Here is a 13,253-nt window from a genome sequence, read left to right as displayed (position 1 = left end):
CGCTAAGCGGATGCCACTCGCTGAGCGGATCTACCTTGTCGAACGAGTCATCGGCTACTTAAACCTTCTCTTTTTTGGCCTGAAACTGAGTTGGATTCAACATTAATTCACAAAATTGAAGTATCTACTCTATAAAATCACACTACAAAGATAAATATGTACAATTCCTACAAATAGAACCATAAATTGAAGGTAAAGTGCTAATTCCTTGCAAATATTCAATATCAAACTAACTCATGAATAGCAACTAACACCTATGTCTAAGTACCACAAATTCTTGTTGGTTTTCTCCTTTGCATGACAAACCATTAATAATGAGACTTCTTCTTCCTTCTTTGCAATATTAGATATCTCTCCATGTTGTCTATTTAGATTAGTTTGGCATTCAAATTTATCATGGCCATATCGATGACATCTGTAGAACTCCACATTGAACTTATCTTCTTATTTTGGTCTATAAAAAGTCGAGTGGTGGGCTCCTCATCCTCTTCCTTGAAATTGATTATCTTGGTATTGGTTTCCTTAATCATTGTTTGCTCTACCTCTGCCTCTATTACCTTGTCCTTCTCTTTTGCTACATGCATCTCTATTGCCTCGACCTCCTTTTCCTCCACCTCGATCTGCTAATTGATTCTGTGTTGTAGCATTGTAGTTAGTTGAAGCTTTTAGAGCTTGCACCTCATTGTCTTGCTCGATCAACTTGTGCTCACGAACCAATAATGAACCTTGGAGTTCATCAATTGAGAGCTGATCAAGGTTCTTTGACTCTTCAATTGAACACACCACATAATTGAACTTTGATGTCATCGATCGAAGTATCTTCTCAATTACTTTTACATCCTCTATCTTATCACCATGAATCTGTATTTTGTTGATAATTTCCATTGTTCTTAAGAAAAAATCAAAAATCGACTGGCCCAGTTTCATACGGAGTAATTCAAACTCTGTATGGAGTGCTTGGAATTTCTGCCTCTATGCTCTTGTTGTTCCTTGGTACTTCTTCTTCATGGAATCCCAAATATGTTTGGAGGTGTCTTTGCAAAGAATGGTTTCCAGGATTGAGCGATCAATAGCTTGGAAAAGATAGTTCTTTGCTTTGAGATCCTTCAATCGTTGCCCATCAAGTTCAATTTTCTGCTGGTATGTTAAGATTGTGCTTGTTGCTGGTTCTGCTACTCCATTCTCAACAATCTGCCAATACTCTTTAGACCTCAAGAATTTTTACATCCAATGGTCATAATGACCATCAAAGCGTGGAATAGTAGGTTGCACAAAGTTTTCTGAAGCCATCATTCGCTGCTATTGAAAAAAAAGAAAGGAACAAAGTTGCTGCTCTACTTCTATATCTCACATATTCTCTCTTTTTTGGCTCACTCTCTTCTTTTTTTTCACCCAATTTTCACTCTCAGGCTCTGATACCACTAATAAAAAAATTTAAGTAGAGGAACTATTAAATGTAAGAGGAAATTCCGGATTGACTTGACACTTTATTCATCAATAAAGCAGCCTATATATAGGCATTACAACTCAATGTTCTACCACCAAACTAGGCACTCATCTAAACATGCAAAATAGAAAATAAAGACATGTACCCTCCTATAGACCCGATTAATAACAATAAACCACATCTTGCAACAATAAAGGGAATTTAAGAAACAATTCCTAAAGACTAGGACAAGAATAACAGACCCACGTGATGACATCTTCAACATCTCCTTCTTTCTCTTCCATGAGAACCTTTCCCCTCCCCCTATTCCACAGTTCCTTTCTCTTCCCTTTCCCCTTTCCTCTACCCCAATCTCCTCGCCCCAAGCATTCTTTTCCCTTTTCTTCCCTCTCCCTCTTCCTCTGCACCAAGTTCTCTTCTCCTTTTCTCTTCCCTCTCCCCTTCCCTCGTCACCCCAACCTCCCTTCCTTTCTTTTTTGATCTCGCCACCATGACAGTGAATCGACATCATTACCCCTGATCTCTCTGCCATCTTCACAAAAGTGGACTCGATGGTCTAGATCTTGGTCGACGTCGCCATCTTCATCGGTCACAAAAGTGGCAACCACCATGTCTCTTTGTTCATTGATGTATGGTGGTGCCTTACTGGTTCTTTCATTTTGTAATTTTTATTAATTATTTTTAAAGGTTGTTGTTATATAGTTATGGATTTTTTGTTGTTCTTGTTCTAGACTGTTTATGTTCTTTGTTTGATATGTTGTTGTTATTGTTCTATACAATTTGATCTATTGTATGTTGGATCCATTGGTTATTATTGTTCTTGTTCCTTTCTTTTGTTTTGATCTTCCCTCTAACCTTAATCTGGTGGCTCTCTCCTCAATCAGTTAAGAAGAGAGAGAATAAAAAATGATTTTTTTTTTAAAGAAGTGTAGATCTTTAGGGTTCTTCTACAAGAACTTAACTTCAAGTGTGTAGATCTTTAGGGTCTCTCTAGTGGGAGATCGGTGAAGAGATGATCTTGAACTCAAGCATCGAGCTCAAAGTTCTCCATTAAAGATTCTCTAAAAACATATTTTTTAAATTTGAGAAACTAAAATGATCTTTTAAAATTTAGGAGACCAAAATCAAACTCACTCCAAGTTTTAGGAACTAAAAACATAATTAAACCTAAAATTAAAAATAACAAATTAAATATGTGAATGTACCAAGTGATTGGTTTTGCTGAAGATGGGTTCGGGTTTCTTAAACAAATGGTTAATTAGGAATTGAATCCAAATTCTTGCCTTGGAGAAAAATCTGATTGGAAGGAAATAGAACACCAAGGAATGTCTACACATTCTTGGAGGAGACTAAAAAATTCTTAATAACTGATCAAGACACTTCTTTATAATTATATGTGTACCAATAAAAGATTTCATTGAAATGAAAAAAAAAACTACATTGAAAAGGATAGCTTTGTTTAATTAAAGACTTATTCATTATAATATACTAAATCACGTATTTTCTAAAATAATAATGCTGATGAGAGGGGAAATCAAACACAAAAGATAACTAATGTTGAAGTTAGGTATATATACTGTTTAAACTAACTAAAATCTACTTTCGTGCTCTATAATCTATATAATATGACAACGATAATTAATTATGAACTTGTGTTGGTTGCGTGGGGCATGGCACGGCGGCGTACGTAACTTGAAAATTGTCAAATGACACATAAATTAAAGGATAATATTATTTGCACGTGTTTATTTGTTCACATATCCCACACCTTCCAATCAGGAAAACTACTCATACCATTAGTCGTAGAATATGGGAAACCAAAGGTAAAATTCAAAGGCATGTGTGAAGAAATGAAAATAGTAACATTCTTCTAATTTTCATATCCAAGATTCAAATTTGAAATGTGAATTCACTAAAAAAGAAATGAAATGTGAATTAAGAATGTGTTTAGTGAGGTAAATAAATTAGTATTTGACTGAATAATTTATTGACCAAAATAGAGCAGTTTAGTAGAGTATATTTCACTAATTGTACGTAATACTTTTTTTTTTAAACATTTCTATTTGAACTTATAGGCTTCTAATTTGAAATGTGAATTCACTACCATTTTTTTTAATGTGAATTAAGAATGTGTTTAGTGAGGTAAATAAATTAGTGTTCGACTGAATAATTTATTGACCAAAATAGAGCTATTAGTAAAGGAGTATATTTCACTAACTTGTAATACTTTTTTGAAACATTTTTATTTGAACTTATAAGCTTCTAATTTATTATTTTTTTTCATTTTTATTTTCATTATTTTATTGAAATTTCTCCATTATATTTTAAAAGTCTTACTCTCTTTCACTGCAATTACTCCTGCTCAAGTAAGATTATCTCTTATGTAAAACTCATTCATCCATTTGGTCAAACACACCATGACAATAAGTTTTATTATTTTGAATTCTTTTACACAATTTCATTTGTACAAGTATGCATGAATGTATCAATTTTTAGTGCTTGAGTTTTTAAAAAAATATAATTTTTGTCCCCTTATTTTTCTAAATCTGTAATTTTAGTCCCCAATTTTTTAATTGAAATATTTTATTTCTCACTTTTTAAAAAAAAAATCATAATTTCAGATCACCGACTAATTTCAAATGTTAATTGTGTACTTTTTATTTTTTTTCTTTAAATTAAACTTATTAGTAATTAAATAATTAAAAAAAAAACTCTGCCACATGGCTAATAAAGAGATGCATGCCAATCATTGTTAACAGATTACACAATTCTATATATCTTGGGGCTAAAATAGTTATAAACAGTAGCAGATCTGAATTTTTTTTTTAGCCGAGTGATAACTGCCACCATTACTTATATTCTACAATGCTTTTGGTGCAACTATTGGATACTTCTTATGTTTTAACCATGTTTTTACTCATTTTTAGTTAGATTTGAATAAATATCTTTAGTTAGGAACTTTTTTATTGCTTTTTCTTTTTTATTTTTGGTATTTTTATGTCTATTTTGTAGAATTGATTAAGGACAATTTGGAAAGATGTTTCAAAAGCATTGATGTCATTATTTGGAGCTTCAAAGATAAATTTGTGAAGATGCAAGGCTGGCTTAAGCGAGTCACATTTGAGATAGCTTAAACTTTTAAAGTTTGAAGGAAAAAGACTATTTATGTCATGGCTTAAGCCATATTTATGCGAATGGTTTAAGCCAGTTTGTCAGAAAAACTCAAACTATTGAAAACTCATTATATTTAAAGGGGCTTATGACACATGATTGAGGGTTTTGGAGTGTGTTTTTGGAGAGGATATTGGTTCAAAGAAGATTGTGCAGTGTTCTCATGCTTTTTTGCTCTTCTCCAATTGATTCTTCATGGGTTTTTTTTCTTCCCCAATGGCTATTCACAGCTAAATTCATCCTTTCATTGGATTTAATGTAATTGAGTCTACTCTCATGTAATTGCGTTTTTTATTATTTCATTAGGGATTGTTATTGTTTATCTTTCGTGCTTAATGCTTGCTATTGACTTGATCATCACCCTTTTTGCATGATTCTTTTATTTCAATTATAATTGGGAAATTTGATTAAATTGCAAACTCAAAAGAACACATGGTAAGTTTTATGTCTAGGGATAGGCTAAAAAGGAATGGGCATCATGAAAGTCCTTTTTCTTAATGTAAGTACATTGATTACACTAATTCAAGGGATTGATATTAGAATCAAGGGACTTAGGCTTTCTCACTTAAGGGATTAAAGTTTGAATAAATATGTAGATTGATTATAACATGACTTTGATTATGATAATAATAATGGTCACATAATAGGATGATTTGATAAAGTTAAACCCAACAAATTTCTTTCATTGATTTAGAATTTCTTTACTACACATTCCAAGTGTTTGTGAAAAGTCTCAAACCAAGATTTCTTTCCTTAATTTTTTTACTTTTATTTCTTTCCTTAATTTCTTTATTTTTATTTCTTTCCTTAATTTCTTTATCTTTATGAAAATTGGTATTTACATTTAGTTACCTTAATTCTCCCAATATTCATAGTCTAGAAATTATATTATTAATTACCCAATTGTCGCATAAGTTCATACGGAGATGATACTTATTGATACTTACTCATCACTTTATTACTTGTATAATTTAGTATTGTCGCCAAAATCTCTGGAGTCACAAAAATAGTTTATAACATTTTCATAAAAAAAATATTATAAACTTTTACAAATTGCATAAGTTTATGACAAAATAAAAATAAAAATTAAAATATTTAAGTTTCTAGAAATTACAATTATATATGAAAGGGTTACTAATTGATATTTCTTCTTTTAAAAATATTGTATGATCCTTTTTATTGTTCATACTCTAAAAATACATTTTTCTCTGTAATTAAACAATCATTCTATATTCATCTCATACTGTGGCATATTCCATTTTTTTATAGAGATTTAGAGGAGTAAGAACCATAAAAAGAAGAAGAAAAAAGTGGTAGAAATTAATATTAATTTATTCTTTCTTTTATCTCTTATAACTTTTAACTTTCATTTTAAAAAAATTATCTTATAAGAATAACATCTATTTTTTTTATAGGGACACGTTTTTTGTAAATATATAAAATTACTTGCAGGAGCAATTCCTCTCGTTACATTCTAACAATTCTTTTTCCTACACTTGTAAATTGTAACCCCTTGTTAAGTTAGGTATCGAAGTATTTATGCATGTACATTCCTCATTGACCTTTCTATCAAGGAATAAATAAGATCATCAAGCAAGATTGAGATTTAGAACTCGAAAGCCACATCTAAATTTACGTAAAAATAATATATCTCTATATTATAAATTAAAATACACATCTTGAAAGATAAGAGTGAGACACTCTTCCTATTTTTTTAGTTAGAAGTTGTTAATATTTTATTTTATTTCATTTGATAAAGACTTGATATATTTTTTACTAAAAATAATTTTACTCAGGTTTAATAAAATTATTGTAGGTGTCAAAAAATTTTCTATCAAATATTTAATATAAGTACATATATACCTAAAATTCGAACTTGAAATCACTAATGAAATAATTTAATAATAATTGACTTATGTGCATCTTTCTTTTAAATGTGTGTTTCACACACTACTCTTGTAACAACACATTTAAAAAAAAAAATAAGAAAGACAAAAATTTCTCTCTCAACCACGTAAAACTAGCTTTTTCTTTTTTCTTTTTTATCTTGATCTGTGTACTTAATGTTCTCACCGTTTGTCCCTTTTAATTTATTTTATTTTATCTCTATTTTTAAATTGAATTTCAATAAATTTTTAAAAGAAATTGTCAAAAGTTAAAAATAATTTTAATCACAATTTAATTTATTAATTGTAAATTTAAAATAAACTTTTATATATTCAAAGATATGTATTTATTGTAATTTTTAATATATAAAAATATTTATTCTCTATAATGAAATAACTAAATACTAGTGTTTATAATTTGTAAAGTGATTATTTTTATATCTATGATGTTTTTTAACTATTTAAAAAGTCATAGTAGTCGAGCATGCCATAAATAGTATTTTTTAAATAAAATCATTTTTCAAAATATTCAAAAGTTAAAAGGAATATAAAATTTATTAAAATAAAAACTTATTTTGAATATTTTCTCATAAAGTCATTTTTCCCCTAAAAAAGTGATTTCTCTAATATTTTTTTCTTAAAATCTTTAAAAATCAATCATTAAATTATTTTATACAAAGTCAGTGTTATACTTTTTATTCTGTAAAAAAATTACATACAGCATTAATGAAATTATTTATTATAACTAATTCGTAATAATTAATCAGATATCACATTACTCTATTCAAAACATCTTCTTTGTTCAAAGATACAGTAGTGTTTTTCTATATTAGTCTCAATCTCTAACAGTCGTCACCTTAGTACGATTGTAATTAATAATTCAACTGCCAAACTAGATCACGAATTTAGACTGATTAAGATTAATTATACTAGTTGGCCACAGATTTGTTTGAATGACAAACAATTTTCATATTATTAATCATCATTGAAATAATAATTTATAACTAAATTAATTTAATGATTTTTTAAAATTGATATTTTAGACATTTATATTGTACTATTTTAATTTATATTATTTATTATAAAAAAATTAAATAAATATAATTCATTTTAATGAGTTAAAATTATTAATTTTTCAGAAAAAAATAAATTTGATTTTAAAATTAATTTTTAAAATATATATTTGATATCTTAGAACTAATTTTATTTTATTATTTAAATAAAAATAATATTTCTAAATCCATTTTAAAATATTATATATAAAAAATTTATTCATCCCAATTATTTAGAAATTAATTTTATTATCTTTATATATATATATATATATATATATATATATATATATATATATATATATATCAACCTTATGTTTATGGAATAATTGAAAATCGGATAAAAAAGAATTTAGTTTTGTTGCATAATTATTGTAAATATTTTTACACTATTAATTACTAAAAATTATTTTAAACATAATTTAGAAGATATAATAATAACTATTTAAATAAATAAATTCATTATATAAACAAATTTAGGATTAGATTTCGTTCTCTTGCTCTCTAATTAAATTATGTAAAAGTAATCAAAGTCTGATCCACTTTTAAGAGTGTAAACGTGGCTTCCCTCGAAATCTAAGCCACAATGTCACAGTGACAAAGGTGGATTTGTTTCTCTCTTTCTCTCTTCAATATTAAGTCGTGGGACAGGGACAGGTTCACAAACTCTGACCAAGACCAGAGAGAGTTCCAAACTTCCAATACTGGAAAAGTGGAAATGCTTTAGAAAAATCCATTTCTTCACTTTGACTTTTATAGTTGCATTGCAGCCATATTAGTAACACTTACGTTAAAGACCAAGAGTTTCCATAAATATTTATCACATGATAAAGTTGTATAAATTATTTTATGAAAAAATTAGTGCAATTCATGTATGAAAAAGTTATTGTAAAACATTTTTTATGTATTTTTTTTATATACTTTTTATTATTAACTAAAATGTATACATAATTAAAAAATTATAAGTCTCAATCCTAAAGGTTTATTGAGTTGCATAATCCTTAAAATGGGATACCATCACCTTTTTTTTTAAAAAAAAAAATAAGTTTTAAATAAATTATTTTATATAGTGAACCTTATTTATCATTTAGTAAATTTTCATGATAAATCATATTAAAAATAATTTTGATTAATAATGATAATATTAAAAGAATTTTATACTAACATCTAATTTTAAGTTACTTCATAATTAAAAATGGTTTTTTGTTTTTAAATTACAAATCTACAATAAATTAAAGTCTAAATTTTTTTACTAAATTTTCTCTATTCAGAGTCAGTGAAAATTTATTTTCCAATTGTAACATATTCCATACGGTATTAAATATGTGACATGGGTCTGGTCCAATAGTTCATCCACCCATACCTTACAAGCAATACTAAAACATGCCAATGAAGCAGGAAACTGAGAGGAAAATACCCAGCAAGAAGAGGAACACCATTTATTATTATATATATTCTTATTAAAATTTGATTTTTCGTTGTGTACCTCGAAACTGATGAGTTTTAATTAAACTATGCCATGGTAATGAAACCGCGTTTTTGGTGTTTCACACTTTGTTCTTGACAGAGTCACCCCAAAACAAGCCTAAATCGCCTTCTACCTCTTTCCTTATTCTCTCTCTCTCTCTCTCTCATTCTTTTGGCCTTGAAAGTTGAAAGCTCCAATCTTTTGCATTTTTCATTTCCCTTAATATTTGATTCTTAGTGGAGATTTTGCATTTATTCACTTTCCTTAAAGTTTGTTTCCTTGTTTGCGTTTTGTGGCAATTTCTGATTGGTTGAGAGTGAATTCTGAATTCTCACACCACCTACCCTTTATTCTCATATTTTGTAACCTCTGATCATTGTAAAGTTTTGCTCTTTCTGGGTTTTGAATTTTGCCACTTCCACCCTGAAATTCTACAAGGTGTTTTTGATGTTGGTATCATCATAAGTCATAGACTATGGTTTTGAGGGTTTCTCTCATTCTAGTTCTCCTTGTGTTGCACTGTTCCTGCACTGTGCAATCCATTTTTGGGCATCACAATCACAATGATCTCAACAAGAATGGATCTTCTCTTGCTGCAGTCAAGTTTCCTGATCATGCACACTTCAATGCTGTTTCTTCTTCCACAGAAACTGGGTGTAGCTTCTCCAAGTCAGAGAAATTTGAGCCTTCGGTAGCAACCATGACATCAAATGGTGACACGGATGGTGAAGAGGGAGAGGCTTTTGTGGCAGCAAAACAGCACAAGCAATCTGTGAAACTCAATTTGAGACACCACTCAGTGAGCAAAGATTCTGAGCCTAAAAGGTCTGTGGCTGATTCTACAGTGAGAGACTTGAAGAGAATTCAGACCCTTCACAGAAGGGTCATAGAGAAGAAGAACCAAAACACAATTTCAAGGCTGGAGAAAGCACCGGAGCAATCAAAGAAGTCCTATAAGCTGGCGGCAGCGGCGGCTGCTCCGGCTGCCCCGCCGGAGTATTTCTCCGGTCAGCTTGTGGCAACCTTGGAGTCAGGGGTCAGTCTTGGCTCTGGTGAGTACTTCATGGATGTGTTTGTTGGCACACCCCCTAAGCATTTTTCTCTAATACTTGATACTGGTAGTGACCTTAATTGGATTCAATGTGTTCCTTGTTATGCTTGTTTTGAGCAAAATGGACCATATTATGATCCTAAGGATTCTAGTTCTTTTAAGAACATAACTTGCCATGATCCAAGGTGCCAATTGGTGTCATCCCCAGACCCTCCTCAGCCTTGCAAAGGTGAGACTCAAAGCTGTCCATATTTCTATTGGTATGGAGATAGTTCCAACACAACTGGGGATTTTGCACTTGAAACTTTCACAGTGAATCTCACCACACCTGAGGGAAAGCCTGAGCTCAAGATTGTTGAGAATGTTATGTTTGGTTGTGGTCATTGGAATAGAGGACTTTTTCATGGTGCTGCTGGATTGCTAGGGTTGGGGAGAGGGCCATTGTCATTTGCTACTCAGCTGCAATCTCTCTATGGTCATTCCTTTTCCTATTGCCTTGTGGATAGGAACAGCAATTCTAGTGTTAGTAGCAAGTTGATATTTGGTGAGGACAAGGAGCTTCTCAGCCACCCCAATTTGAATTTCACTTCTTTTGTTGGTGGCAAAGAGAACCCTGTTGATACATTTTACTATGTCCTGATAAAGTCCATCATGGTTGGTGGTGAGGTGCTGAAGATTCCAGAGGAGACTTGGCATTTGTCAGCACAAGGTGGAGGGGGAACAATCATTGATTCTGGCACCACTTTGACTTACTTTGCTGAACCTGCTTATGAGATTATCAAGGAGGCATTCATGAGGAAAATCAAAGGTTTTCCACTTGTTGAAACCTTTCCCCCTCTAAAGCCATGCTACAATGTGTCTGGAGTTGAGAAAATGGAGTTACCTGAATTTGCAATCTTGTTTGCTGATGGAGCTATGTGGGATTTCCCTGTGGAGAATTACTTCATCCAGATTGAACCTGAAGATGTTGTTTGCTTGGCTATTTTGGGGACTCCTAGGTCTGCACTTTCAATAATTGGAAACTATCAGCAGCAGAATTTCCACATCTTGTATGATTTGAAGAAATCAAGACTTGGATATGCACCAATGAAGTGTGCTGATGTTTAACATCTTGTTAGGGGGTGAAAGTTGTGTATAGGAAAACAACTATAAACATGGCAATTCTTGAGGTTGATTTTTTCTTCTTTTTTTTTTTTGGGGGGGGGGGGTTCCCATTGGTGGTAAGTGATATACACAGAAGAAAAGGAAATCATATTTAGTTTCTTCAGGTGGTATAGAACTAGGCCTAGGTAAATTATAGGAACAAGGTCATTTACAAATACAAACATTTCATTGTTTTGTACACATTTATTAACTGCTTCAATTTTGAGTTCATTGTCACTGTCAATTCAATATGATAATGCCTCTTACTGTCAATCTGTCATGCTTGGTTTTCTTTTTGTTTACGCATTCTCTAAAAGGAAAATTCCTCCTTGCATACAAGAAACCTGGTTTCGTTAGCTAGCAATGACAACAATTTCTATGTTGTGCCTATATTCTCTAAATCAAGTAATAAGTTACACGTTATGATTTGCTGTAATATTTGCTAATGATATTCTACTTTCTTATGGACCATTTACTTATATATACATTTCTTTTTTCTATAATCTATCTTTGTTTTAAATTTCTCTTTTTTCTTGAATAACTGGTCAAATGCAATATGGTTTTTCCCATATATTATTCAATGGCTCATCTGTTAGGTATGTGGCACAATTTTTTAACAAAAACAAAGAAAATGAGCATGGAAACAAATTAAGACTGGGTCAGCTCTATTGTTAGGTGTCTCTTCATCAAACATTTTGCCATCTTCCTTTATTGTATTTGGGAATTTCAGGCTACTCTAAAATAATAACACATGCCTATTTTAAATTTTGCTAACGTAATCTTTCTTTCGCCCTTTCCTTTCCCTCTCTTTCTTCGTAGGCCTTTCTTCTTGTTAAATGATTCTGATTACTAGTATTCCATAGAAAATAGCTCCAACTGTATAAAGTTTGAATGCTTATTTATATGACTAATTAAAAGTAGAATTTACTTTTGATAATTATTACAAAAGTTAATACTTTTTATATGACAAATTATATGAAAGTAACTAACAAGTTGATTTAAGTAATATTAGGTTTTATCAGTAAGATCTTAGTTTAAATCTTGCAAATAAAAAATGTAATTAGAAGAAAAAATTATAATAAAAATAATCAATTAAATTTTTCGATAAAAATTAATAATTAATAAATTTGGCGTATATTTTCAAACGTATATGAATGTTGTCCTTAGGTGGCAGGTACGCGCGTGTCCTTCGCTCTATTTTTTGTTTTCATCTAGTGTTCTTTTGCTATTAATTTTCTCCCCTCAAACCAAAGACTCGTACTTTTTTTTTTCCAACTTTGTACAAAAAAATCATTTTATACAAAATCCACTTCTATTATTTGAAAACATAGTTGTGATAATGACGTGGGAAATGTGATTGTTTACTAGTCACCTATATATTTGTTGTGCATTTAATTGGTCGTGTTTTATGGGGAGAATAATCTTCTTTGACTACCAGGCAGCATGAGTATAGGCATAATTTCCTCCGCCAAACAACAGAGTTATTGTTTGATTGTGCAGGCATAGGTAAGCAAATTGGAACCCTTTTTGAACGCCAGAGACACGTTTAACTATGAGTTGAGGGAGTCATCAATCAAATCAATTAGGTGAACTAAATTTAATGTAAAAATACATATGTATCTTAACATACTAACCTTTTATGGTGGGATACACGTGAATTGGGGACTCTCACCAAGGGCATACCACAAGCATCAAAGAATACGCTACAGTGTATTTTGATTTATTTTCTGAGCATCGGTTAGAACAAAATTTAGAAGAAATAGGCTTTTAACTGGATTTTAATTTAGAGTTTTTTAAACAAAAAATTCAAATATATACACTACGTTTCTTTTCTGACTAAAGAATTTTTTTGATAATAATTAGGTTTACGTGCATACTAATTATACCAACGACCCATATGGGTCTGTTTATTGATTAAAATTATCTTAGTGGGATAATTTTTTTCCTCTCTTCCATTTGGAATAAGAACATATTCATCGCATTATATAATTACAAAATACAAGAATGGTTAGTGGACACTTCAATTCTATTTCAC

At 30.5% G+C, this 13,253-nt stretch overlaps 1 protein-coding gene across 1 annotated transcript; it reads left to right on the top strand.

The window, feature by feature from the left end:
- Positions 1–8,926: 8,926 nt before the first annotated feature.
- On the top strand, positions 8,927–11,484 carry LOC100818203 (aspartyl protease family protein 2). The gene has a single exon (XM_003553092.5). The coding sequence runs from the start codon at positions 9,500–9,502 to the stop codon at positions 11,180–11,182; it is 1,683 nt and encodes a 560-aa protein (XP_003553140.1). The 5' UTR covers positions 8,927–9,499; the 3' UTR covers positions 11,183–11,484.
- Positions 11,485–13,253: the final 1,769 nt, after the last annotated feature.

The sequence above is a fragment of the Glycine max genome, chromosome 18 (genome assembly GCF_000004515.6).
Source record: "Glycine max cultivar Williams 82 chromosome 18, Glycine_max_v4.0, whole genome shotgun sequence".
NCBI classification, from domain to species: Eukaryota; Viridiplantae; Streptophyta; class Magnoliopsida; order Fabales; family Fabaceae; genus Glycine; species Glycine max.
The sequence above is the reverse complement of the archived record's forward strand: the minus strand, read 5'-3'. Positions and strand labels throughout refer to the sequence as shown.

What these genes read in the sequence shown, in the direction of transcription:
- LOC100818203 (XM_003553092.5), top strand. Translation starts at nt 9,500, where the DNA reads ATGGTTTTGAGGGTTTCTCTCATTCTAGTTCTCCTTGTGTTGCACTGT.